The sequence below is a fragment of the Lithobates pipiens genome, unplaced genomic scaffold (assembly GCF_037356315.1).
Source record: "Lithobates pipiens isolate NorthernLeopardFrog02 unplaced genomic scaffold, aLitPip1_a1.2 Scaffold_25, whole genome shotgun sequence".
NCBI lineage: Eukaryota > Metazoa > Chordata > Amphibia > Anura > Ranidae > Lithobates > Lithobates pipiens.
The window spans coordinates 183,805,179-183,829,775 of record NW_027507787.1 but is presented as its reverse complement, the minus strand read 5'-3'; the positions used below and the strand labels follow the sequence as shown (position 1 = coordinate 183,829,775).

The 24,597-nt window shown below is 43.4% G+C and overlaps 1 protein-coding gene across 3 annotated transcripts in view; it reads right to left on the bottom strand.

Annotated features, from left to right (window-relative positions):
* Positions 1-24,597, bottom strand: part of SH3PXD2A (SH3 and PX domains 2A) — a 472,602-nt gene that overhangs the window by 313,520 nt on the left and 134,485 nt on the right. For all 3 annotated transcript variants that reach the window (XM_077455261.1, XM_077455259.1, XM_077455260.1), the window contains exon 3: positions 2,486-2,561. In XM_077455261.1, coding sequence (XP_077311387.1) covers positions 2,486-2,561 — 76 coding nt within the window. The remainder of the gene's footprint in view (positions 1-2,485; positions 2,562-24,597) is intronic.

The window sequence follows — 24,597 nt, the reverse complement described above, 5'->3', positions numbered from 1 at the left end:
GTGCCATTCATCTAAGTCCACATCTTTCCTGTATTAAGAGAGGTATGTACTCCAGAGAGAGAGATATCATTTTGCCCCTGTTCAAATCATTAGTAAGACCTCATCTGGAATATGCCGTTCAGTTTTGGGCACCAGTTCTCAAAAAGGATATCGGGGAACTGGAGAAAGTGCAGAGAAGGGCAACCAAACTGATAAGAGGCATGGAGCAACTCAGCTATGAGGAAAGATTAGAGGAACTGAATTTATTCACTCCTGATAAGAGGAGATTAAGGGGGGATATGATCAACATGTACAAATATATAAGGGGTCCATATAGGGAACTTGGTGTCGAGTTATTCACTTTACAGTCAACAAAGAGGACAAGGGGGCACTCTTTACGTCTAGAGGAGAAGAGATTTTATCTCCAAATACGGAAAGGTTTCTTCACAGTAAGAGCTGTGAAAATGTGGAATAGACTCCCTGCAGAGGTGGTTATGGCCAGCTCAGTGGATTGCTTTAAGAAAGGCCTGGATTATTTCCTAAGTGTACGTAATATAACTGGGTACTAAAATTTATAGGTAAAGTTGATCCAGGGAAAATCCGATTGCCTCTCGGGGGATCAGGAAGGAATTTTTTCCCCTGCTTTAGCAAATTGGATCATGCTCTGCTGTTTTTTTTTGCCTTCCTCTGGATCAACTGTGGGTATAGAATTGGGTATATGGGCTGGTATATTTATTATATATATATATTTTTTTTGGTTGAACTGGATGGACTTGTGTCTTTTTTCAACCTGACTAACTATTTAACTATGTAACTATGTAACATCACTTTCTAGATCCCATTCCCATTTGTCCATGTAAATTAATTTCTTGGGGATCAAGTATGGCGTAGATTGCAGAGATGTTTCTGGGAATCTGATCAAGGTTCTTACAGGTATTCTAGGGATGTCATTGATATTAAATCTGCCTGGCATCCAAGAGATTTGAGAAAATGAAATATTTGTTTATAACGATACAATTGTGTAGTTAGCATTTGAAATTTATCCCGTAAAACGAACCTTTAAAGGATTCCCTTAATCAATGAACATGTCAGCTACTCACATAAGGCCTTTATTAGTCCCCCCAATTTTTGATATTGAGACCTGGGTCAACCATAACTTTTCAGTAAAAGCTTGAATTTGATTGGTTGCTATGTCGAAATAAACAGCTCTTAAATGAGACATCTTAATAAATAAGGCCAAATGAGAATGTATGCAATGAATGCTGTTTCTATCTGCAAGAAGCAGATACAGGTGGTCCCCCTAGTTACAAACATCCGACTCCTACTTAAAAACAGAAGGAGACAACAGGAAGTGAGATGAAATCTACCCCATGGAAGAGAAATTCAATCCTGTAAGAGTTATTATGAGAAAAAAGGTACCTCCACTGAAGCTTTATCACCAAGGCTTGTTTCCACAACAGCCCACAATTTTTAAAATCCAATTGTCACTGGGACAGAAAGTGAGGTAAAATCTTATGAACAGGGGCACAGACAGCAGAACAAATGTTACAGGGGTGTTAATCCTTCCCTATGCTATCCAAAAAGCTTAAAAATATTTTTTTGGGCTAGAGCTACACTTAAAAAATGTACCTGTTCCGACTTATAGATTCAACTTAAGAACAAACCTACAGACCCTTTTGTTTGTAACCCAGGGAACTCCTCTACATACACATAGTACACACACACACATATATATATATATATATATATATATACACACACACACACACACACACACACACACACACACACACACACACACACACTTAACTTATACTATCACATGTAAGTATCCCTACAAAAGGGTACATGAATGTGTAGAAAAGTATGCACATATCATATAGCATTATTTGGGACTGCGAACATACACAGTTAACTTACACCATCATGTAAGCTCCCTACAAAGAGGTGTATGATTGCCTAAAAAAGTAAGAGTATACAATATAAAATTATTTGGGAATGTAATCTGCCATGCCTGTAGCAGTGTCATAGTTTCAGGTGAGAGGAGGGACAGCCAACAAACAGATTACCCAGAGAAAGCCCATTGGTAACATCACCGCATAGGAGTTGCAGCTGTTGCCTGTGAGATCATGTGACCAGACCAGAGCGCCCTAAGACTAGGCAATTATAAGCATCTACCTTTCAAAGGAGAGTTAAAAGAAAGTGAAGCAGGTTAAAGTTTCTTTAGGAATAGCTTGGTCTTCTACTTTAATTTCAGAGTTGTTCCTATGTAATTTTACTTTGGGAAATGTCACTGTAGCTGTCAGCGGCACAAAGACAGTAATTCATATGCATTAGGAGTACAGTACTCCCTGCAGAGACACATAAGCCTCCCAACGGACTAAAGATACAGCAAATGTTGGCTCCTTTCAGAGTTTTGTAAAGATTTTTCATTTACATAGAATTTTTATTCAACCGTATTCAAAAATCGCAGTACTAAAAAATTGGAATACTAAAATAATATTACCTGGAAGAAAGGGAATAATTCTTTGCTTTGGATCTTTCTGTCCGGCTTCACTGGGAAACTTATCCAAAACCTGCATCTGTAAAAGATCATTCCAAATATCTTAGTCAACGAAATGAATGCATACTGTTGCAACATAGATAATCCACAATAACAGGTAAAAAATACATTTAGGGTGACCTATTTACAAATCTTTAAATGCCAACTTTGCCATTTCTTTCCTTCAGATATTGCCCTTTTGACTTTTAAAGTGATTGTAAAGGTTCTTTTATTTTTTAACCTGTTAGCGCCATTCGCGCACCCAAACAAGCAGCATCTAGGTGGCAACAGCACCAATAGAGCTGTGCTTAGAGCACAAACGGTGCACTGTTTTGGCAGAATGACTTGCGACTAATGGAAACCTCCCGATCGCTGCATGCGATTAGGGAGTTTTCAGATCATGTGACCGTCGTGACAGCCAATAACGGCGATCACATGACCAAAAGTCCCACCCCACCTTCCGGCATTCTAAAATCCTTAAAGGGGCAATGGGCGTTAAGGGGTTAAATAACAACGCTTTTAAGGCCTACGCCAGAGGTCAATATCAGTCTGCCATTTCCAAGGCCCGGAAGCATTCTAGGTTGGCACTGGCGGAGGCGGAGAAGAAGGCGCAGGAGCTTGAGAGAGCTTACACGCTGGGGGGTGGCGGAGCCTCCTATACTGCCTTGCAGTCGGTACACAGGGAGATCGCTTTGCTCAGGACAGAGGGTAGTAGAAAGATCTTGTTGGCCCAATCACAACGCATTTTTGAACAGGGGGAAAAAACGGGTAGACTCTTGGCCTGGTTGGCTAGGGAGAGGGCTTCTGTGGCGCATATCGCCAGGATCAGAGGGGAACACGATGAGGTGATCTCAGACCCTTCTCAAATTAACGCTCGATTTGTACAATATTACAAGGCCCTTTATGCTCCTAGGGAGGTTTTTACTCTGGCAGCCCTTGGTCACTTTTTAGACCAGGTGGACTTTCCGCAGCTCTCTGATGGTGACCGTACCCGCCTGGAGGCCCCGATCTCTCTTGAAGAGGTTCAGGCGGCTATTGCCTCCCTCAAGGGTTCGAAAACTCCGGGCCCAGATGGCCTACCGGCAGAGTTCTATAAAATGCACGCTGACACACTTGCGCCGCGCTTTCACGCCCTACTCCGTACTATGCTAGCAGAGGGGAGTCTGCCGCCCACTATGTCCGAGGCGGTGATAGTCGTTATCCCTAAACCAAATAAGGACCCTGAGTATTGCTCCTCCTATCGCCCAATTTCTCTGCTTAATGTTGACGCAAAAATAGTGACAAAGATTTTGGCAAATCGGCTTAACTCCGTTATCTTGACCCTGGTTCATGGTGATCAAACGGGCTTTATGCCGGGCAAGGGCACTGACATTAACATTAGACGCCTCTATACCCACATTTCTAGGGCTAAGGTGGGTCAGGGACAAGGAGTAGTGGCGTCGCTTGACGCGGAAAAAGCGTTCGACTCTGTTGAATGGCAATTTCTCTGGGGAGTTTTAGAGCGCTTTCACTTTGGCCCCAAATTTATCTCCTGGATTCGGCTGCTTTATAACCACCCCGTGGCCAGAATTCGCACCAATGGTGCGGTGTCAGAGGAGTTTGCGTTGGGTAGAGGCACGAGGCAGGGGTGCCCTCTGTCCCCTGGCCTCTTTGCGCTGGAAGTAGAGCCCCTGGCCATACTTTTAAGGGCGTCGGAGGAGTTTGTGGGGCTGCGGGTGGGCCCCCTTAGCGAGAAAATTTCGCTTTATGCGGACGACGCACTGCTTTACCTACCTGATGCATCTGCCTCCTTACAGAGGGCCCTGTCTATCATGGAGGAATTTGCTTCCTTCTCGGGAGTTAGGATTAACTGGGATAAATCCTTGTTGTTCTCACTCTCTCAAGACCCCCGTGATGAAGTCACGCCAACGCCACTGAAATTTGTGCAGGGGTTCCGTTACTTGGGAATTCTAGTGAGAGGAGATCCCAAGCAATACCTAGTTGACAACGTGTACCCTATCTTAGACGACCTGACTGTCAGGTGCCAAGTGTGGAAATCTTTGCCCTTATCACCGGTGGGTAGAATCAACCTCTTGAAGATGACCTTTTTGCCAAAGTTTTTGTATGTCTTTCGAAACACCCCTACCCCGATCCCGAATTCCTTCTTCCTCAGGGCGGATCGGGTGATCAACACGTTTATTTGGGCTGGAGCGGTGCCCAGGGTGGGGAGGCGGGCCCTTCAGCTGCCTCTTTCGGCTGGGGGACTGGCCTTGCCATGCCTGAAACAATACTACTGGGCGGCGGTGCTGGTGACAGTGAGGTGGTGGTTTGTGCAATCGAGGTCCAATCCGTCGGTTAACCTAGAGGCGGCCATTCTGGGGTCTTATGCTGCGCTTAGTAATTTGGTATTTAGGGGCCCTAAAGCTCACCCTACGGTCACGTCGAATATGGCGACGACGGTGCGTGTGTGGATGCAGGTGTCGAGGAAACTTAACGATCCTCTGGAGGTCTCACCCCATACGCCGTTGTGGGGCAACCCGCAGCTGCGCCATTTCAACTCTATCCCGGATCCTGCCCTGTGGGCCAAATATGGCATCACAACCATACAGCAGATTATGCCTAGGGGGGTCCTCCTAAATTTTGATACCCTTAAGAGGGATTTCGGGTTGCCGAATAAGATGTTTTTTCGATACCTGCAGCTGCGCCATGCGGCGCGGGCCCAATTCCCTGCCCCAATCTCGGTCTGCTCGCACCAGATTGAAAAGTTCCTCATCTCCAAATATGCTGATCGTGTCCTCTCCTCCTTGTACCTCCGGCTCTCCGCTTCGGAACCCGTAGCAGAGTCTGCGCTTTTTCGCAAATGGAGGTCTGATCTTCCATCACTGAATGAGGAGGACTGGCAGGAAGGCATCCAGAATTATATCCCCCGGATGATCTCTGCGCGCGATAGATTCATTCAGCTGAAGTTTCTACATAGGGCTTACTACACTCCACAGAGACTTTCGAGAATATACCCACTAAGCTCCGATAGATGTCCGAAATGTGGTGTGGAGGTTGGGACATTTATGCATGTAGTGTGGGAATGTTCAGTTATTCAGACCTTCTGGAGGGAGGTGGTGGGGGTTCTGAATTCGGTGGGGGGCCTCTCGGTGGGGATGGACCCTGTGGTCCTGCTGTTGGGGGTGTGTGATGGAGTGGTGGTGGGTACGCATAGACAACTGTTTGTATTTTATGCGGCATTTTATGCCAGGAAGACTATTCTTCTTAACTGGAAGAAGGCGGACCCCCCTGGGATTTCTCAATGGAAAGGGTTGATTGACTCCGCTCTTCCACTATATGAGTTGACTTACATGAGTCGGAAGTGCCCGTCTAAATTTGACAAGATTTGGGGATCTTGGGTGGGAGTGTAGATGGGTCAACCGTGGGATGGGTGGTTGTAGGATCTGGGATGTTCTCTTGTATTTACTTGATCACTACTGAATGCTACGAGTGAAATGCAGAATTGATGTGGTTTGTCTATTCCTATGAGCTGTATCTGGAGGCTTGGCCTCTGATTTCTTTCCCCCCCCCCCCCCCCCCACTTCTTCCTCTCCTTCCTTTTTCCTTTTACCATGTTTCCTCTCCTCTACCTTTTGACCCTTATCAGCTGATCTGTAAGTTTGATTAACCGACTGGATACTGAACACTGTGTTATGTTGTGTTGTACGATGCACTGTTGTATTGTACTAATGTTTGTTTAATTCATTTAATGGTGATAAATAAAAACTTACCTGTTAAAAAAAAAAAAAAAAAAAGGGGTTAAATAACAAACATGTTATAGTTACCCGATCCTCTTCTTCTGGGGTCCCCCCAATGGTGCTCTTGGCTACGCCCACCCAGCAAGTGTCCCTATAGCAAACCATCTGCTATGGGGGCACTCATGAGCGCTTGATCCCTAGTCACACTCTGTGGGGTTGATTTACTAAAGGAAAATAGACTGTGGACTTTAACCACTTCCCACCCGGCCAATGCACATATACGGCCGGGTGGGAGCCGTCTACTCCTGATAGGACGTTCAGGAATGTCCATCAGAAGTAGCGGGATCGCGCGCGCGCGTGCCCGCGCAGCGGCGCGATCCCGATGCGCCCGTGTCACCCGGACACGGCGCATCTCAGATCGGCAGGAGGGCTCTGTGATTGGCCCTCCTGATCACATGACGGCCGTGTCCAATCACGGCCGTCATGTGATGTAAACAAACAGCCAGTTGCTAGGCAATTGGCTCCTCCTCTCCTCACACAGAAGTCATCGCTGAGGAGAGGAGAGCGGATCGCTGCAGCCGGCTGATGATCAGTGAGTATGAGCTGTTTTTTACAGCTTTTTACTCACTGATCATCAGTCTAGTGTACACACAAATCACCACACAGTAAACACACCACACAGTATAAACAAAATGTCCCCACACATGTCCCCAAAACATACATGTCCCCAAATAATAAAAACGCATGTCCCTAATAATAAAAACACATGTCCTCCACATATGTCCCACTAAAATCACATGTCCCAATGATTATCTGCACACATATGTACGTGATCACCTGCACACATATGTACATGATCATTTGCGTACATATGTCCGTGATCACACAAACCAATTATTATACACTTAACGGAATTTTTTTTACCAAAAACATGTAGCAGAATACATTTTGGCTTAAATTTATAACAAAATTAGATTTTATTGGATTTTTTTTTTTAAATAGAAAAAAGAAAATATTGTTTTTTTTTTCCAAATTTCCGCTTTTTTGCGCTTATATCGCAAAAAATTAAAAACGGAGTCGTGAATAAATACCACCAAAATAAAGCTCTATTTGTGCAAACAAAATGATAAAAATTTAATTTGTGTACAGTGTAGCATGACTGCGCAATTGTCACTGAAAGCGCTAGAGCGCTGAAAGCTGAAAATTGGGCTGGGAAGGAAGGGGGCGAAAGTGCCCTGTATTGAAGTGGTTAAAAAGTGCAGTTGCACTGTGCAAGTGCACTTGCTCCAGAGCTTAGTAAATAAGGGAAAGATCCACTTTGCAAAGAATACCCAATCACTTGCAAGGAAAATTTTAAAAACAGCATTTTTGCTTGCACATGGTTGGATGTTGGAATTCAACAGCGCTTTTGCTCATTTACAAAGCTCTGGAGCAGCTGCACTTGCCTTTAGTAAATCAACTCCTATGTATGCATTGATACACTTGGCCTCGCCCCCTGCTCTCTGATGTGATTGACAATAGCAGAAACCAATGGCTCCTGCTCCTGTCTCTGAGCCTATGAAAAGGGAGAGAGATACTAGAGACCGCTGTTTTTGTGCACAGTGCTGAATTGAGATCAGGCTCAGGTAAGTATAAGGGGGGTGGAGGGGGAGCTGCATACAGAAGGTTTTTTACCATAATGCAGCGAATGCATTAAGGTAAAAAAAAACTTTCAACCTTTAGGATGCATTCACACCTGAGTGTATCGTTTTCAGGCAAAAGTCGGTGTTTTACCGCGATTTTACCAAAATTTTTACCACGTTTTTTTGCCGCAATTTTGTACAGTTTAAAAAGTCACCAATGTAAAAAGCAGAAAAACATCTGTAATTGCCCAAAAAGAAGCTTGTGTACTTTTCTGAGCTTTAGGCTTCAGGTGACAGAAGGCTCAGATGTTAACGGGGCCATTTAAATAAATCGGATTTTGCTCGTTGGGCGTTTTGAACTTTTGTGATGAGCGTTTTACAAGCTGAAAATGCTTAGGTGTGAATGCAGCCTTAGAACCACTTTAAAGGTATTAACAAAGCTTTTTTAGAGTTATTAACCTCAACATTTTCCTCTTTTTTGGATGTTGTCTGTTTTGGGGTATTTTTATTTATCATTATCCTGTATGTATAAAATGCTAAACATTTTGAATCTGAAGAATTCACATTTCTTGTGTACTCTGGAACAACAACGGCCCTTTGTTAATGAAAACTAAGGAAAAGCATTTGAGGTAGGTGAAAATTTCAATTTGCAAAATTAACATACTCGCTTAGTAAATCAACACTATTGATGTAGAATGTCCAAGTTCAAACTAGGGCAGAAGCCATTTCGGGTCAGATTCACTACATTCAACTTACTAATTTCTCATCTGTTTTACTGCCAAATTAAACATTATAAGCAAAAAGGTACAGCTTGATGAATGTAACCGCCTATATGTACCAGATGTTAGCTATTTCTTGGATTTACAAATGTAAGATTTGCTCTGAGATAACCAGTGAAAAAGATGAGCATGCTAACACTTGTGGTGCACCACTGAAAAAAATCTCAAATAAGTTATGTAGTTCTTTTTTTCTCCACAGAGTCATGACATTATCTCGGTAATGAATATATGTATCTCTTAAAAAAATTTAATTTTATTATTTGCAGCAGAAATACAACCACCATATATTTTAAAAACCAACAACATGCTATCAGCTTTGGCAAACAAATAAAGACTGGACATACAAAACTTGCACTGTAACATCTCCATGATCTGGTTGTTTGAGCACACCGACCAGACTGTCCAATCACGTAGCAGAAAAATAACAATGATTAGCATAACTAGATGCACACACTAATAATGGTTACTGTATCAAGTTACTATTAGATCCATCATCCTCTGTGTGGCTAAATGACAGTGGGCAAGTTGTGGACAGCCACACAAACTCCATTCTCCAACAAATATGAATATAATAAACAAGTTTTGTCACATTTAGCATAACATAAAATTTCCTGTATTGTCTCCAGATCTAGTGAAAAAATAGAAAAAGAGATCATCACTAGATGTTCTGTGTAACACAGTAATTCCTTCAGACATCTTAAATCAGAAGAACCAGTGTTCTAAAGAAAAACTGTCCTACTTGCAAACTCATGTTCAATTCTTGGAAAAACAGGATGTTTGTTACTTACCGTGAAATCCCTTTCTCTGAGTTCATTGACAGACACAGTGCTCCATATTCAGAACCATAGAGTTATACTGGCCCCTACAGGAGTAGGACACTAGGCAGAAAAATCAAACTTGGCTACGCCTGTGGACGGTCCTAGCTGGTGTAGCCTCCCTGGCGGTATTCCCAAGCCTGGCTTGGGGTGAGATTTCGGTACCAAATGCGGTAACCCCGAGCCAGATTCAGGATTGCAGGATCCATGTAGGGGTTACTTACCTTTACTTACCTTGTCCCCGAATCCTGCAATGTCTCCCTGCTGTGGTCTGTGAGCCGCCGTGTCTCGCTCGATCTGTCACAATGCCGAGCTTCCCTGCGAGTGCTGCGACGCACGGGGACGGAGTTCGGCGCCAAATTCAAAAAGAAAAACCCAGTACAGATACAGTATACTGTACTCTTACAGATTACAGTACTGTATCAAATAATTACACATCCCCTTTGTCCCTAGTGGTTTGTCCAGTGTCCTGCATGCAGTTTTATATTATAAATACTTTTCTTTCTGCCAAGAAACTGGAGATTGTCCATAGCAACCAAAAAATGTCAGTTTACGTCAAAAGTGCTTTTAGACCAGCTAGAAAACAGCAATAATAAATTAGAATCACTTGCAGAATTAAGCAATAGTGATTTGTGGGGAAATTCATCATCAAACACTAAAAGTAATGACAGCGACAATTCTGCAAATTAGCAAATTTCTGTGTTTTTGATTTGATTACATTATTGAATAATTTTTATTTTTATTATATTATTATTTGTTATAATTATTTATAGTTATTTATTATATTTATGATTATGTGTTCATACCCGGAATGTCTACAAGACTCTTGTTTGGAGAGATTTAAGTGAGTTATTTCTAAGAATTACAGGCCTACAATATAAAACGCCAAATTTCCATGCAAAATAATGGTACGGCTTTCAGCACCTCAAATCTGAAATAATCATCCTGCCAGGGAGGTTAAATCCCCCCCTCAGCTATAGGCCTCGAGTTTAGTAGTAAGCATCATTAGAAGTATTACAAAAATTCCATACAGGGGTGGGTGTTATGTCCGTCAATGAACAAAAGGAATTTTACGGTAAGTAACAAATATCCTATTTTCTCTTTTGTTCATTGACAGACATGATGCTCCATACTCAGAACTATAGGGACGTCCCCAAGCACTGCCAATAAAGGAAATGAGGGGTGAGACAAAAACCCAAGGCTAAACACAGGAGCTCAACAAGAACAGGAGCCCCACCTGAAAAAACACACCCCCAAAGAGGGATTAGACCATCTAAACATTAGCCTGCAAAACCTTGTGGCCAATGGAAGCATCAGCAGATGCCAAAAACTTCCACTTTAAAAAACTTAGTGAAAGTGTGCACCGACTACGTGGCCACCTTGCAAATTTGTGACACTGATGCCTGATGACGGAAGGCCCAAGAAGCACAAGGCGCCCGAGTAGAGTGTGCAGTCACAGGGAAAGGAGGCACCTGACCCTTAATAGAATAGGCCTGAATCATCGTCTGTCTGATCCACTTGGAGATCTTGGTCCGTCCTTGAGAATCTTAATGATGTGATCCAGGGTAGCCCAAAACAGGCTTTTGCCTTGAAAAGTCAAATTGGTGAGGGCATTTTTGTAGGTTTGGTCCCATAGACCAACACTTAAGCCAGAAAATGCGCCCAAGCACCAAAGCCAAAACAGGGAGCTGTGAAAGCAAAGGAGCCATATCCAGAGATGCATCGCACACAAATTGCAGCCCCTGGACCAAGTGGTCCGCTAGCTCAACATAAGCAGGGGGAACCTGCTCACTACCCAGACAGTGGCGTAAAAGTTTTGCCCACTCAGTTAGTGTTTGGAACACCAAGGCAGTGGCCAGGATCGGCCTCAGCACTGAACCGGCAATAGTAAACATGTTGCGGGTCACAGACTCCACTTTTCTGTCAGCTGGGTCTTTAAAAGCCGGGGATTCCTCCACCGGAAACCATCTAATCCCTGCGAGAGCAAGGGCCCACCACACCAAACAGAAAAAGGGGGACAACCAGGTATGTGGATGCAAAAACATTCCCAGAGCTAGCCCCCACGGGGGAGACAACACACCCATCAGTGACCTAACCGCACCCCAGCAGCCCTAAAAGAGGGGGAAGGAACAGGGTGGAAGGGGGAGAAACCGGCAACTCACTGGGAAGCTCATGTGGGAGGAGGAAAATCCACAGGTCTGACCATCCCAGGGGGTACCTGCGTCCGCCCCACAATGCGCCAGGGGGAGAAGGGGACAGTACTCAGCGATCCACGCATGCAGGTACAGCTCCAGACAGAACCCCTTGCCACCGAAGTGGGGGAGCTGTCGGCCAGGGGAACACTGCAACTCGGACCAGGCGCCCAGTCGTGTGCGACCCTGCGAGGGCGTTTAACACACTGGCCAGCCTCTGATCAGTGGGGCTATGTAGCGGCTGACCTAGGGCGTAGCTGATGGTCTGCACGCGCTCCATGGCTGGACCACTGGATCTAAATATCCAGCCCGTCGCCCAGCCCGACAGTTGATTGTAGATCTCCACAGGAGAAAAACAGGAAGAAATATATCGATAAGGATGCAAAAAAAAAAAAAAAAAAAAAAAGCTAGAACTGACTGCATACTAGTGGTAAGAGTTCACTGTTCTGTGAAAAACTGCTTCCTTTTAAAGTGGGGTTCTTAGCTCAGCGACAGATTCACTTTTATTCCCTATTGAATTTTTTCACATATAAATACAGCACAACATGCAACATGAATGCAACAGCTTTACTTCACATGAACAATACTTCTGTCCCATCCATCATCTATAAACAAAACTGGGTTGTACGAAAATTTGCTGCTAACACAGAACAATCAAACCTTGAACTAGTGCTATACACATGTTCCTCACTGGATTCTCTGTTTATTTACCTTTATGTATTTTTAGACAGAATGCGCTGGAAGTGAACCAAAACACTGTTTTCATGTTACATAGATATCTCTTGGTAATATAAATGGACTGATTAAAGCTCATGTTCAGATCGAAACTGTTAAACAAATACTGTCCATTTATGCCCAACTTTGGTAAATGTACAGGAAAGGTCTTTATGGTGTTTTCATGCTGCTCACATGTAAGGAATACTGGATACCTCAGACCACCCACTTCATCTGGACTCTCTACATAGCAACAGATGCTATGCTCAACGAAAACCTAAAAAGTGTTGCCTGTTTACCCAGGCATGGAAGATGCATCATAAACAACATTATTTTTCTACTTCTGAATCGGGTAGAATGTAGAACTTCATCTTTAAGAGTTAATATCAACAATAATAATGATAATTATAACCAACACAACCAACAGAGTCAATGAAAACAAGCTCCTCTGATGCTGGCCACACACACGCACACAACAGTCTTCTGCAATTTCAACTGTTCTCAACTAGCTTTTAATTGCAAAAAAAAAGGAAAAAAAAAACATAGCAAATGGTACCAGATGCCTAGAAATGCTGGACTGAAGCAGAACATGTATGTTTTATAATAGTAATTATAATAAAAGATGCTCATGCATGCCATACATGGTGGGAGTTATTTCTGGAATCAATAACTCTTTCAAGAATATGTATGTTGTGTACCACACATTATTTAAAGATCTGCATTAATAAAACAACCAAACAGATATAAAAGACAGCATTTAAAGCAATTCTCTCACGCTGCAGCAGTAACACTGAGGAACCAGACTTGAATTTCCCAAGAAAGACCTATTAAGTTTCTGCCTGGCTGATATGGATTACTGCACTTTGCACGAACTCGCTGCACTCTGCAATACATTACTGAATATGTTTATAGCTATAGAAGGTTTACATTAAAACATATAAAGTTCTTAAATCCTGAATGAAATAAAGATACCTGCATGCACCATTAGTTATCTTCATGAGTGCTTCAGGAGGCCAGAATCCCATGGTGCAATAATATGTAAATCTTAACCTTTGCTGAGAAAGTGTAAGCCCTTGTACACACGGTCGGACATTCCGACAACAAAACCGATGGATTTTTTCCGACGGATTTTGACCAAAACCGGTGTTGCATTCACACGGTCGGACAAAGTTGTCAGGAAATCCGATCGTTCGGAACGTGATGATGTTTGTACGTTACAACGGGACTACGTTCAGGCTAGTAGCCAATAGCTTTGGTCTTGTAATTTAATCTGAGCATGCGTGGCACTTTGTCCAATCGGAATTCTCTACAAACGATTGGACAAAGTCCGATTGAATCATGAAAATGTTATATCCAGCTCTCAAACTTTGTTGGTCGGACATTCTGATGGAGCCCACACATGGTCGGATTATCCGACAACGCGGTCCGATCGGACATTTTCCATCGGAATTTCCGACCGTTTGTACAAGGGCTTAGATATGCCAACAATGACAATGACTTTAAAGGTTTAACTAAGGACACAGGGGGACAGCTCACAGCCAGAGCCTAGGGGAGCGCCATCTACTGGCAGAGCAGAGAATTGGGCTAATAAAAGTCCTGTCCCCAGACTAAACAAGTATTTAAGATTTGCATTGCTGGGGTAAATTTTTGGAAGTAGGGCTTTTTGTGTCTCAAGAACAATACTTTTGTTCCACATGTGGCTACAGCAAGTTCCTAACATGTGTTCCACAGCATGCTTTTAGAAGAGACAGGAAACAGCTAGGGCATAGCCACATGTGAAAAAGGTGTAAAAAAAAAAAAAATCATCAATGCTTTCAAGTAAATATGTAGTGCTGCCATTACTGGCCTCCTGAACATTCTTGTTACTTGGCTGTCTGTTAAATGCTCTAAAGCTCAACTCCAGCTTCATTAGAAATGTTTTTAAAAAGTCACCTATGCCTAGGAGTAAAAAAACAAAACAGTTTAGACTGCAATACACATGTCTGCTCCAGTGCTGCTCCCCACTTTAAATGTTTTTTGCCCCAGGATGTCTTCAGTCTAACTTTCAAGTTAAATGATGCTCAGCATCACCTAAACCAATGTTTCCCAACTCCAGTCCTCAAGTACCCCCACAAGGTCATTTTTTCAGGATTTCACTCAGATGAAATAGCTGTGGTAATCACTAATGCCACATACACATGATCGAATTGTCCGGAGGACTTAGTCTGCCGAACCACAGTACGCCGGACAATTCGATCGTGTGTGGGCTCCAGCGGACTTTTTCATCATAGAGTCCGGCGGACTTAGAAAGTAGTTTTGACTCAAAATTTGTCCGCCAGACTTGGCTTTCAGCGGACTAAGAATGACGCGTGCTCTGAAGCACTTACGAGAAGGAAGCTATTGGCTACTGACTATTGAACTTCCTTGAGCTGTACGTCATCGTGTTAGAAATCGCTGGACTTTCGGATTGTCCGTGTGTGGCCAAGTCCGTTCGTTATAAAGTCCAATCGTGTGTACGGGGCATAAGGCAGTGAAACTGATAAAATCACCTGTGTAAATAATGGAAGTCCTGAAAACATGACTTGTTGGGGGTACTTGAGGACTGGAGTTGAGAAATATTGATCTAAACCCCCCAATTGAGGACATGCTATGGAGTGCAGGGAATCATGGACCCACCTCCCAAGGGGGTATCATTATGTCACATGACTGGACTGTGAATTTTTTACATGCCTGTGAACTCCAGATCTTGGAATACAGTGCAGGCCTTGTATTCATAGACCATGTGTGATATGCTGCTATCTTCAAATGTTTGGACACTGACAAAGGCTTTGCTGGGAATGCCCCATTGTACCCTCATATAACTATAAGGGAATACTTATTAAGGTTGCCAAAAGATATACGGTACTAGGTTAAAGGTCTAAGATAATATGCTTAGGCGTGCATTTCACTAAGTTCAGAATTAAGATGCAAGATGTTGACATATTAGGATGCATCTGTCTGCGGTAAGAGGTACAAAGCTAAGATAGGACTGGTTACGCAAGAATATGGTCAGTCAGCAGATGTTGAAATGACGAAATAACTATCAGAAGACTGTATTTCACCTTTGACTTAGATAATGTCATGAGTTTAAGAAAAATGTCGATGTATGTATGAATTACCTGATTGGTTAAACCACAGGGCTGTCCTTCTGTTCAAACTAAATAAAATTGTTGTGTGTGCTTCAATAGGCACATTCATTATTCACGTACAATAGCGTGTATGTGTAATGTTTTGTCCACCGGTGAAAGGGACCTCCGCCCTTCAATCCTAGCCTAGGCTACCAGGGGTTACTTACAGAAGACGAGCAACCTAACAGTTTTGGTACCAGCAAAGTGGGGTTCGTCTCGTCTTGCGACAGGTAAGTCACTTTACTCTTTTTTACCTGATTGGTGAATGGTGTAAACACTTACTCTGTCCGGGCGGCCGCTACGAACTTAGTTTAAAATTAAAAGAAGTAACTGTGCCTTCGCGATGGACTAGGCTGGTCACTCGGGAGGTGAAAAGGGCTCGCAAGGAATTTATAGGTTTAGGGGAGTCCGACTAGGTTGGTCTGACTTAAAACTATTGGTGATAGTATTTTTAACACGGGAAGTAGTAGATTACGCCCGTGACAAAGGGATTGGTGGAGTGGACGCCCATTTGAAAAAAAATTTTTTTTTTTTTAAAAAAAGTGCACTATAAATTGATAAATGTATTGCAATACGGTTATTTCATGTCTTAAAGTATATTAAGAATATGTCTGTTTCTCTCTAGGTACACGTGTAAGTATATAGAGTATAAGTTTTAATATAGAGTATAAGGAAAATAATTGTTGTTGTTTAAATAAGTGCAGAATATGAGGAGCCCTCTTGTAGTGACATAGTATCCGCCTGCCCCCATTGCACGTTAGGTCTACTCTTCCTAAGAATAGATGACAAGTGGATTTTACTGACCACCAGACCAGGGGGGTTCTCTTGCAGACTTGGTGTAAGAGGGGTATATCCCGCCACCAGGAAAGATTTACCCTTCATCGTATATTAAGGGTAAATCTTCATAGTTTTATATAAGTCCATCTGCCCCAAAAAAGATCAGGGATCCTACTCCCAGACCAGAGACCGGATTGTTGGACAAACCGGGTGTTATCACCTGTGTCCTGCCACTAGACACACACTGCCCAGACTACTAGATGGGGAATTCTGCAGCAACCCAAGCCATGGCCACCCCATCACCCTATGAATTTGTCAGTAATATGATCCCTGGCCCCCAGGTAGAACCATTTTGGACACAAGTCCGAGAAAGGTGTCACCAATTGGGAATCCATGACCCAGGACCCCAAGGTCCTTGTTCAGAGGAAGACTGGCAAGAAGTCAGTAAAATTTGTCAGGTACATAAGCATTCTTATTCTCCCTGCAAAGGGGCTGACCCACAATACATGAAGGATTGTTTCTGTGCATGGAACAAATGCCTTGGAAAATATAGGCAATTGTGGACAGCAAGGACATTGGAAATCCCAGTGCCCTTATAGGACTGGACAGATTAGAGCGAGAGGCAGAGGCAGGGGATTTAACCCCCAGACCCGCCCACAGTATCCCCGTTATCTGCCATACCAGAACCCTCGTCAACCACTACCCCAATATCCTACACAGCCACAAATAATGCACCGAGGGAAACTCTGTTGGTATTAATGGGACACCTGTCACCCATCCCATCACTCCACCACTGACTGTAGCCACTTCAGAAGGACAGAAATTATGTACCCAAACTTTTGCCATCTTGTCCTCATGCCCTGTGCCCCTTATGGGACGGGACCTCTTGGCACAACTGTGTATTACCATTAAGTTTAATAAAGAAGGTTCCCTTACCGCTAGTTCACCATTATGTGACTTACATGGCCCTAAGCGACATGCACACAGAGGGTTCCCAAAAAGACATGCACACAGGAATTTCTTTCTAATGATACCTTCCTCCCTTGACCATCACACAATTTGGGCAGAAAACAAAGGTAGTGTGGGCTTTATTAATTGCACACCATATGCACCCCAAATGCGATCAGATGCAGGGATACAATATCAAAAACAGTATCCCCTACCCCCAGAGAAAGTCCAAGGCATCTCCCCTCAAATTAATGATTACATATCAAAAGGTATCCTGAGACCAATCATCAGTCCCTGGAACACACCCATTTACCCTGTAAAGAAGGCCAGTGGCGAGTGGAGACTCGTCCAAGACCTCAGAGCAGTAAACAAACAAGTGATTCCCCTCCCACCCCTAGTCTCAGACATCACTTTTATTTTCTCATGCATACCGGCAGACTCTCTATGCTACACAGTAATTGATTTAGCGAATGCTTTCTTTAGCATTCCCATTGCAGAGGAAGCCCAACCTATGTTTGCTTTCTCCTGGGCCGGGGGCCAACTAACCTGGCAAGGGTATGTAGACAGTCCAGCCGCCTTCTCTATGGTACTCAACGAGACTGTCAAGTCTTGGACATCTGAGCGAGGGTCGGTACTGATACAGTATGTGGACGACTTGCTCCTGTGCAGTCGAACTGCTGAAGATTGTGCGGTCGATTCAACATCACTGTTACAACACCTAGCTCACGCCGGGCATCTAGCCTCAAGGAAGAAAATACAATGGTGCCAGCCACAGGTAGAATACCTAGGGTGCATTCTAAAGGAAGGGACAAGGCTAGTGTCCCCCAAACGTGCCGCAGCCCTTCGAGCTCTCAGTCCCCCAAAAGACAAGGCCGCCCTACTCTCATTTTTGGGTGCAATTGTATATTGCCGCCAATGGATCCCTGACTGTTCTCATTGTGATAGTATCCTAAGAGAGGCTACTGGCTCGACAGCCCCTAAATTAATAGATTGGACTGAAGACAGACTACAAGCTTTTCAAGCTCTATTAAACAGTCTGTCAAATGCTCCCGCCCTAGGGTTGGTAGACTATGGTAAAGCTTTTCAACTATACTGTGTAGTCTTGGGGACCTCTTTTGCCGCGGTTTTGACACAACAGCATGGAACAGGCTACCGCCCTGTCTCCTACCTATCTAAAAAAAAAAAACTCCCCATCCAAGTACAGGGAATGCCATTCTGTCTCCAAAATCTTGCTGCCTGTGCAATGGCTGTACAAGATGCAAACAAATTAGTGCTAGGTCACCCATTGACTCTCTATACCACTCATTCAGTCACGCATCTTATTCAGAACATGAATACCCAACATATGACCTCGCAAAGACTTAGTGGTTATGAGATAACACTGATGAACACTGATAACCTCACACTCAAATATGTGCCTGCCAGCAACCCCGCTGTGCGCCTTTTGCATTCCATGTTGCGTTTACCACATGACCCAGACATTATACATGACTGTTCGGAAAAGGTTGCTGCTATTACCAGTCCCAGACCGGATCTCACTGACACCCCTATCTCAGGTGCAGAGGATGTTTTCGTTGACGGTAGCTGCTCACGTCCCTCTGACTCCACCTTTTTAACCGGTTATGCAGTTGTTCAACTACCAGACATCGTACTGGAGGCAAAATCATTACCTCCTTCTTCAGCCCAGGTAGCAGAGTTAGAAGCCCTCACTAGGGCCTGCATTCTATTCACCGGTAAAGAGGTGAACGTCTACACAGACAGTAGATATGCTTTTGGAGTGGTGCATGATTTTGGTGTGATATGGGCCAATAGCGGTTTTAAAACAGCAGACAACAAAATAATTGCCAACTCCACACAGATTAGTGCTCTCCTCCAAGCCATTCTTCTTCCAAAAAAGGTAGCCATAATTAAAGTAAAGGCACACTCCTCTGACAGCAGTCGTGTTTCAAAAGGGAATGCTCTTGCTGACAGAGAAGCTAAAAGAGCTGCTGCCTTTTCCCCTAACCCACCTGCCCCCACAACAATGTTTTTCAAGGAACACTTCGCAGCACCTAACTTTAAAACTGTCATAGCACAGATGCAATCAATGGCCACAGAAGATGATGTCCATTTTTGGACAAAGGAAGGATTGACCAAAGACCCTGAAGGTCTTTGGTCAAAAGAGGGGAAGATCCACATGCAAGAACAAAACTATCACCCTTTGAGGTCCTCATGGGAATCCCCGCAAACATAGAATTACCCCCATTAGACCAAGACACTGATATTGACATTTATTCCCAACAGGAAATGTACGTGAAAAATCTGGTAAGTATGCTTCATGAAATGAACGAATAAGTTTCTGTCACCTTTTTTCCCTCTTCCCACAGAACCAACGCATCCCTTCATCCCTGGGGATAAAGTGCTGATCAAACAATTAGCACAAAGAAAGAGTATCGGACCGGCTTTCTCAGGACCATGGAAGGTGGAAAAGGTATCCAGGACCGCAGTGTTAACAGACCTAGGAAACACCTGGATCCACGCCAGCCGTCTTAAAAAGTGTCCCCAGCTTCCCTCGACTCCAGAGCCCCTGGCAGTGACAGAGAGCAGCAACTCCCAAGAACAAGATCTACAAGAAGTTCAGAGAGGCATAGAACAAATTTCCCTGGAAGATCCCACACCCCCTCAAAAGGACAAAACAGAGCCAACAACTGCCGGGATGAGAAACGAAGAAGAAGAACAGAACTCTTAGATAACAAATAATCAGAACTTTAAAAAAAGATGCTTTCTCCATCAGTGTCAGGGAAGGCTGTATGCCTTTGGGGTAGTCTGGTACTATTTGTATTCCTGCCCACATGGTTTATAGCCAACTGTATATATCATCCAGAAGATTTAGGTCTATTAAAAGGGATATGTGGACCACCTAAGATGAATAATACCCCCGGCCAAAGACATAGTAGAAGTATTGTACCCGTTAATGAGTCACCTAAGGGACTGACTAACAAGATGTTACTACTAAAATTCAAATATAGCTATGCTCAAAAATCTGGTTTTGAGAAATGCTGGATTTGCAGCAAGCTACATCCCAGTACAGCTAGAATCCCTCTCATGGCAGTCCCCTTGAATTTTACCCCCCTCCTTAATGGAACACCCCCTATCGTCCTAACGAATGTTACTAGGACCCGTCCAAATAAAACCCTCACTTTCCAAATTATAGGTAGAAGCCACTTCCCAGACTGGTGTTTCCGACTGGGAAACACCACAGATGGAGCCGAGGTTTGCAAACAAGCAAAACTTAACATTTCAATGACATCATTTAACAGTCCTTCTTTCTTCCATACTTCAGATCCCACCCTAAATGCCACCTTTTTAGACTTTCTTAGCTCCAGTACCAAGACTACAATACACCAATTAATGTCAATTCTGGTGCTCTCTGGCCTTTCTGATACTCTTAGGAACGTGTTCCATAAACGACCCCTAGCTCTAGGAAATACCATATATATATGCTGCGGCAAACTCTGTCACCCCTGGATCCCAACCAAACCCCAGGGGTGGTGTTACCTTGCAGCCCTGGTTCCTATCATGGGGGTATTAGGGGATAACAAGGGAAGTCACCTCCTTGAAGCCAGCATGCATCCTAGATATCCCCTTAGACACCGTAATAAACGAGAATTGTTTTTAGGAAAAGATATGGCCTGGGCATGGTTCCCTTCCTGGACAGGGTGGGGAATTGACCTAATGAAAAGATTAAATAATTACACTGGCATAATTGATGAGATTCTGGAGGAAAATTCTGATGACATAACCAAACTAAATCTAGAAACTAGGGCAATTAGGAAGCAACTAGAACTACATGAGTTGGCTATAGAAAGTATGAGTGCAGCCCTTACTGGCCTCTGTGAGACTACTGAGGATTATGAGTGCTGTACCTGGATTCATAATACCAGCATCGAAGTCCCAGACTACTATGACGTTATTGCCCAACACAGGGAAGAGGTAAATAAACTACAGAAAGAGGCAAGGAACATAGGAAAAAACTGGGATCCCTTCTCGAGCAGTTTTAGTTTTGGGGGATTAATATCTTGGCTCCGAAATGCTGCCATGACAATTGTCACTGTGATTCTCTTCATTCTATTTTTATATGCCTGTTATAAGATAATCAAATGTTTATGTAAAAAGGGAAACACGGTCGCTCCGAAGGATCTGAAACTCACTTCCATTGTTAAGGATCCAACGGTATGGTATAGAAACCAAGAGCACAAGGGTTCGGAGTATGAAGCCTGTGCTATTAAATTAGAAAAGGAATGATCATTATGTAAATCACAGAATGATCAAAGGAAGGATTATAAGGGAATACTTATTAAGGTTGCCAAAAGATATACGGTACTAGGTTAAAGGTCTAAGATAATATGCTTAGGCGTGCATTTCACTAAGTTCAGAATTAAGATGCAAGATGTTGACATATTAGGATGCATCTGTCTGCGGTAAGAGGTACAAAGCTAAGATAGGACTGGTTACGCAAGAATATGGTCAGTCAGCAGATGTTGAAATGACGAAATAACTATCAGAAGACTGTATTTCACCTTTGACTTAGATAATGTCATGAGTTTAAGAAAAATGTCGATGTATGTATGAATTACCTGATTGGTTAAACCACAGGGCTGTCCTTCTGTTCAAACTAAATAAAATTGTTGTGTGTGCTTCAATAGGCACATTCATTATTCACGTACAATAGCGTGTATGTGTAATGTTTTGTCCACCGGTGAAAGGGACCTCCGCCCTTCAATCCTAGCCTAGGCTACCAGGGGTTACTTACAGAAGACGAGCAACCTAACAATAACCACACCCACTCTATGGGAATCCAGTTTTGTGGCAAGCAATAAGGAGAAACAAAGGACAGAGGGGAGGGACCTGTGCCCTTTACTTTACTCCAAGATATTGAATTTACAAATAAGTCAAAATTCCCATTAACTTAATTGTACTGTACAGGTCACAGGACTTGAAGTCATTGAACAAGGGATGTCTCCAAACTAAAAACTGAAGCGCGGGCGGGCAGCAATGTAACAAACAGATCCTTGTGCTTTGTTCCTGTCTCAGGTGGAGCTGCCTACTGAAGTACAACACCCTTCCTATGGAATTTTTATGAACTTCTTATGAACATTTTGTGAACTACTTTTTATGCTACACAAGTGTATTCTCACTTTTATCTAGGGGGGTATAGGCTAACTTATGTGGCTGGTGCATTGGCATTTGTTTGAGCCATAACATCATTTGTTGTTAGACCCTTGTGCTTAAAGAACAGTGGCTACATGGTTAGCCCTTCTGCCTAGCAGCACTAGGGTGATTGGTTCAAATCCCAACCATGGTACTACCTTCTTGGAGTTTGCATGTTCTCCTTATGCTTGTGTGGGTTTCCTCCAGGTACTCTGGTTTCCACCAACACTCCAAAGACATGCTGGTAGGTCAATTGGCTTTTGTCTAAATTGGCCCCAGTATGTGTATGTGATTTATAGATCTAAAGCCTCATACACACGGTATGACTGTTGCCCAACCGAGTGTCTGATTTTTGTCAAAAGGGTGTGTGCCAGGTTCTTGTCTTGCATACTAAGGGTACACAATTGTCATGCTAGCTGAGGAATTTCAGCTCCTGAGCGCCACCCTTTGGCCCCTTCTGCTAATTTTGTATTTGGTGAGCACTGATTCCGAGCATGCGTGTTTGTACTTTCGACTTTTGTGTGATGGATTTGTATACTGACCGTAAGAAAATCTGACGTCAAACCGTTGTCCACTGAAAATATACTATCCTGTTATCCAACATTTGTTGGCCGAATGTTGGACAACAATTGTCAAAAGGAGCATACTAACGCTAAGGTTTTAGGACAACAGTCTGTCAACAGATAATCCCCTGCCAACAATCGTACCGTGTATGAGGCTTTAGACTGTAAGCTCCTTGAGGGCAAGGACTGATGTGATTATACAATATATGTAAAGCACTGCGTAAATTGGTGCTATATAAGTACCATAAAGTGGTTGTAAAGGCAGAAGGTTTTTTTATCTTAATGCTTTTTATTGCATTAAGATAAAAAACCTTCTTTGTGCAGCAGCCCCCTAATACTTACCTGAGCCCCGTGTACATCCAGAAAAGTTGCAGCAGTGTCTCGGGTCCTTGGGACTCCCCTCCTCATTGGCTCAGACAGCAGCGTGGTGCCATTGGTTCCTGCTGCTGTCAATCAAAGTCAGCCAGCAAATGAGAAGAGAAAGCGGGTGCGGCCAGACTGCAGCTCCGTGTATGAATTGACACATGGAGCTGTGACTCCGCTTGGGCACCCCCATAGCAAGCTGCTTGCTGTGGGGGCACTCAACGGGAGGGAGGGGCTAGGAGCACTGAAGAGGAACCAGAAAAGAGGAGGATCAATGCTGCCCTGTGCAAAACCATTTTACAGAGCAGGTAAGTATGATGTTTGTTATTTTTAACAAAAAAAAAAAAAAAAAAAAAACAGGACTTTGCAATCACTTTAAATAAATAACTTTAACACCTTGCCGTCGAAGCTCACGCTAGCAGATGTCTGGAGATCTACCCAGTAAAACTTTATGAAGGTAGGGAAAAAAAAATGTGACAGTCTTGCAAATCTGCAAAACAGATGCTTGATGCTAAAAAGCTGGTAAAACACCAACAGATCTGATGGAATGAGTCTTGATAGGAAGGAAACCTTGAGGGAATGAGCTGTCTGAGCCACCTAGCAGTGGTGGAAAAGGAAGCAGAATGTCCATTCTTTGGACCTTCACAGAGGACAGATGTTGCAGCTACATAGAACCAAATTGCTCTGACCAGTTTCAGGCGGTGGATTAAAATTTTCTGGCAAGCTTTAGGGCATGACATAGGGAAGTAAGGATAATATGCTTATTGAGGTGAAAGGAACCGCTTGCTCTTTCGGTGGTGATGCCACTTCCACCTACCCAGAGGACCCAGATATACTAGGAAGTGCTGGGAGCCACCAGCACAGCCGAGGGCTTTGCTCAGATTGCACCACAGCAGGACCAGTGGAACGAGACTGGCTCATCACAGATGTTTTACCTAGATGAGCGCTGTTCCTTCTTACTGTTGTGAGTTGCCATTTTGTTACATAGTAAAGCCAGTAATTTTATGCTACACTTAGAAGGCGCTGCTTCTCTTCTTGGGAAGGAAGGACTAGACTACCCTTGAAAAGAAAGAGTATGGGTCTCTGGACCACCTTGTCTCTATGTAAGATAAGAAAAGATTCATTAAATGAAAATGCTGCCAACTCTAAAGGTTTGCCTGCAAAAAGCAATGGTCAGTGGGATACCCCAAATTAATTTAAAGGGAAGTCTTTAATGAACCAAAATCATGAGATTCAAATCCCATGGAGAAA